Source organism: Hippocampus comes, unplaced genomic scaffold (assembly GCF_001891065.2).
Source record: "Hippocampus comes isolate QL1 unplaced genomic scaffold, H_comes_QL1_v1.1 scaffold35, whole genome shotgun sequence".
In the NCBI taxonomy this organism is placed as follows: Eukaryota; Metazoa; Chordata; class Actinopteri; order Syngnathiformes; family Syngnathidae; genus Hippocampus; species Hippocampus comes.
In genome coordinates, this window is record NW_017805279.1 from 75,733 (window position 1) to 79,384 (window position 3,652).

Here is a 3,652-nt window from a genome sequence, read left to right on the forward strand (position 1 = left end):
AATGTCTTGCCGTGACTCGACGATGCTTTCTCTGGCTGACAGGTTTCAGGTCCAAGTTTGATTTCTGGTTGCTGTGTTTTATCGTCTTCCTCTGCTACCTTTGCCTTCTTTTTACTCCTCTTCTTTTTCTTGGTTTTACTTTCTTTATCCAAAGACTCAAATAGCGGTTCTTCCTTTTCCATGACTAAAGAAGCCTCTTTTTCAAAGCTCAAAGTTTTCTCTCTTTCGGCATCGTTCCTCTCGACATCGCCCATCCTGCTTTCCTTGTTGCGTGTTCTTAGGGGGTCACTTGATGAACCATCTGTGATCTGGGCCAACGTACTTCTCTCATCACCCGATCTAGAGTGCAACTTTTCCAGTTTCCTACCTGACATTTGTCCATCCTTTTCCTTCACACTTTTATCAACATCAGCGTCATCGTTCTCAATAAACATGTCGTGCGCTTGAATTGATTCTCGAAGCCAACTTTCAGGTGTGGCACCTTTTTGCCCATCTGTGCTCTGCTGACTTACTCGTGATTTGTCTGCAGCCGCGGGTTGAGGAATCCTTTCTGTCCCATCAATTTGCCGCACTGCCTTCTTCAGTAGCAGTTCTGGCTGCTGCAAGGCACAAAGAGCCTCGGTTTCAATGCAAATATTCTCTCTTTCACCATCATTGGCTTCTGCGACATACTGCACACTAGTTTCCTCCTCACTTGTTTGAACTCGTTCTTTTTTATCATCCTTCTGGTCCACTGTTTTCGAGTCAGTCAGCGGACCAACAACGTTATGCATACCCAGCATCTTCTCAAGTTTACCATCTGATTTTTTCCTGTCCTCTTCCATAACACTTTTGTTAACATTAGAGTCACATTCGTGAATCCACGCTGCGTCAAAACCTCCAGGTATGCTTTGTTTTTGTTCATCTGTGCTCTGTTGACTTTTCTGTAGTTTATCTGCATTCGGTGGTTCAGGAATCTTATCTGAGCTACCGATTTGCAATAGGGCCTCCTCCAACATCAGTTCTTGCTGCTCCATGGCAGAAGTAGCCTGCATTTCAAAGGTCAAAATATTTTCTGTTTCTCCATCATTCCTCGCTACAACTTCCCCCATCTTACAGTCCTCGTCACTTGGTTTGATGTGTTCTTCCTCATCAGATGTTCTGGAGTCAGTCAGTGGACAATCAAAGTCTATGACCGACATAACTTTCGCATCACTGGATTTAGACAGCAACTTCTTAGGGATCCCATCTGACTTTGTTGTGTCTTCTTCATTAATGTCGTCATAATCTCTGTCACATGCATGAATCGATTCTGGAACCAAACGTTCAGGTGTACATCGTTTTTGTTCATTTGTGTTTATCTGTAACTCTTCTACTGTCTTTGGTTTCAGAATCGTCTTTGCTGTAGCAATCTGTGGTATGGCCTCCTCTAGGGCTTGCTGTATTCTCTTCTCAACATTTGCAGCAAAGTTACTCAAAAGGTCGATGGACAGATCTGACTCCAGTGGCTTGTCTACTTCGGTTATGACGTCAATGGATTCTGAAGAAGTCAAAGGTTCTACACTACCCCATGAAGGCATATCTGGGCTGTCTATGCTTCGTGATGAGGTGATAGCGGGTGCATCATCATCATCATCATCATTTTTTATCTTCAAAAGAGTCAATTTTTCCTTGATTTCTGAAGCCATGTCACTAGAAATCAGCCGCAAAGCAACTGCATCACTGAGATTCAAAACTTGCTGACCATTTGCTGGATTAACTAAACCGCCTTTCATAATCTGGTAAATGGCAATTTCTAAACTCATCTCCTCAGAGACCAAATCCTTTTCAGATGCTTCACGTAGAGGAAGTCTTTTGCCAGTGGTTATATCAACAATGCCACCACTGTCTGCTTGGCATTGGAGCAGTCTCAGAGCTGGAATTGGGTCAACTTGTTTTGCATATAAAGCTTCAGAAAGAGTCATGTGGCACTTTGTTTGTTTGTTTTCTATCCCACTGAATGGTTTCACTTCCAAAAATCGCTTGCCCGTCTCAATGTCTATCTTACCCTTTCTTACAAGGTCTGAGTAAGGCAAAATCAAAGCGGTTTGGGGGTCAAGCACCCCCTGCGTCGCTGTGTTTGAAGCCATAGCTTCATTTGCAACCTCCTCATCCAGAAGCCCCCGAATAACAGCCTCGCTCAATGTGACTCTACATCTTGACTGGGGGTCAAAAATTGCTCCAGTTGATGCTTGTAAAACGACAGCCTCCATGTTTGAGGAGCTGCCTTTACCTTGGTAAGCCCACTCGATCTCCTCCAAGCCGGGAGCGAGTGATCGATCCACAAGACCTCTGTCTACGGCATCAGACACTGACAGCCTCATTCCCGAAGCGTGATGGATTATCCCGCCCTCGGCCACCTGTCTAAGCAACACCTGAAATGCATGTGTGGAGTTTATTAAGCACTTCTCAATGGCTTGTTCCAAAGGAACAGGACACTCAGTCTCTGGGTCAATAACGCCTTCCATCTGTAGCTGTAAACCGGCTTTAGTGAGGGCTACTTCAGTCCCGCTCACTTTTCCTTGGTACGCCTTCTCAAGTGCAAGAAGTGTTTCTCTTTGATGGTCCTCTATCAGTCCAAGGTTTGAAGCCAAGGTAACGGAGACTTTCTTATCCCTATGGAGGTCCACTATACCTCCAGACGCCACCTGGGCTTCGAGGAGTCGAGTTGCAGTGGTGCCATCAATCAAACCAGCTTGAGCTGCCTCCCTAACCCCACATATCTGATTTTTCTCCACATCCACGATGCCTGCAAGTGTTTTATCTGACTTTAGGACACTCCACATCAGTTCTTCATCCAGTAAACCTTCCTTCATGATGTCATCTATGCTCAGAGACTCACCGCTTTTAGCATCGAGGAAACCACCAAATAATCCTATGTGAGCCATTAATTTGACCGCAGTGTGACCGGGAAGGATGCCCTGAGCAACCGCTTCGTCAGGGAGCAACTTTTCACCGTCTTCCGTCATCAGACCTCCCTCAGAGAGGTCATAGACCAACCTAGACAGTTCAGCATCATCATCTTCAGATGCAGATTCAGGGACATCAACAACAGGTTTGGCCAGCTTCGATTCAGACTCAGATTCAGCCCTTTCAGGTTTCCTCAAATGCTTTGAATTGGAATCTTCGTTTCCGGAACTTTTGAAAATGTTTTCCATGTTTTCCAGCTCGAGTGTTGTCTGCAGGAGATCGGATTCAGCCTAAATACCTTGCCAGAAGTGGATTCCACTTCATCTTCACTTAACATCACTTCTTCATCATCTGCTGCTCCTTGACTGGCAAAAGCTTGAAGTGACTCGGGAGGTCCTGTTGATCCGGAGTCAGCTGACACCTCTTCTGAGAGGAGGGGGATGGTTTTTGGAGACTTAACTTCAAGACCTCTGGTAGTAGTAACGTTGTGTGGTAGACGCTCTTTCTTCTCTAGTTCTGCTCCTGTGCCGCAAGCACCAGACTGGGCCTCGGGATGATGATGCGGTTGTCTTGCGAGTTCCTCGCAAGAATCACCAACTTTCGTCTTGTCTGAAGGCTTTTCTTCAAGAGAGCCACGCTTCGGTTCCTCTGGGTATTTCTGATCTGCGTGTGATTCGGAAGGTTGAGCTTTGAAACGCTTGAACTTCTTACTTCGCTTACTCTC

The 3,652-nt window shown here is 45.6% G+C and overlaps 1 protein-coding gene across 1 annotated transcript in view; it reads right to left on the reverse strand.

The window, feature by feature from the left end:
• LOC109516315 (microtubule-actin cross-linking factor 1-like) overlaps positions 1–3,652 on the reverse strand; it is a 137,177-nt gene that overhangs the window by 67,017 nt on the left and 66,508 nt on the right. Inside the window, exons 42-43 of the mRNA XM_019870778.1 lie at positions 2,252–2,393; positions 576–1,291 (exon numbers count right to left, since the gene is read on the reverse strand). Of these exons, the coding sequence (XP_019726337.1) occupies positions 576–1,291; positions 2,252–2,393 (858 nt within the window). The remainder of the gene's footprint in view (positions 1–575; positions 1,292–2,251; positions 2,394–3,652) is intronic.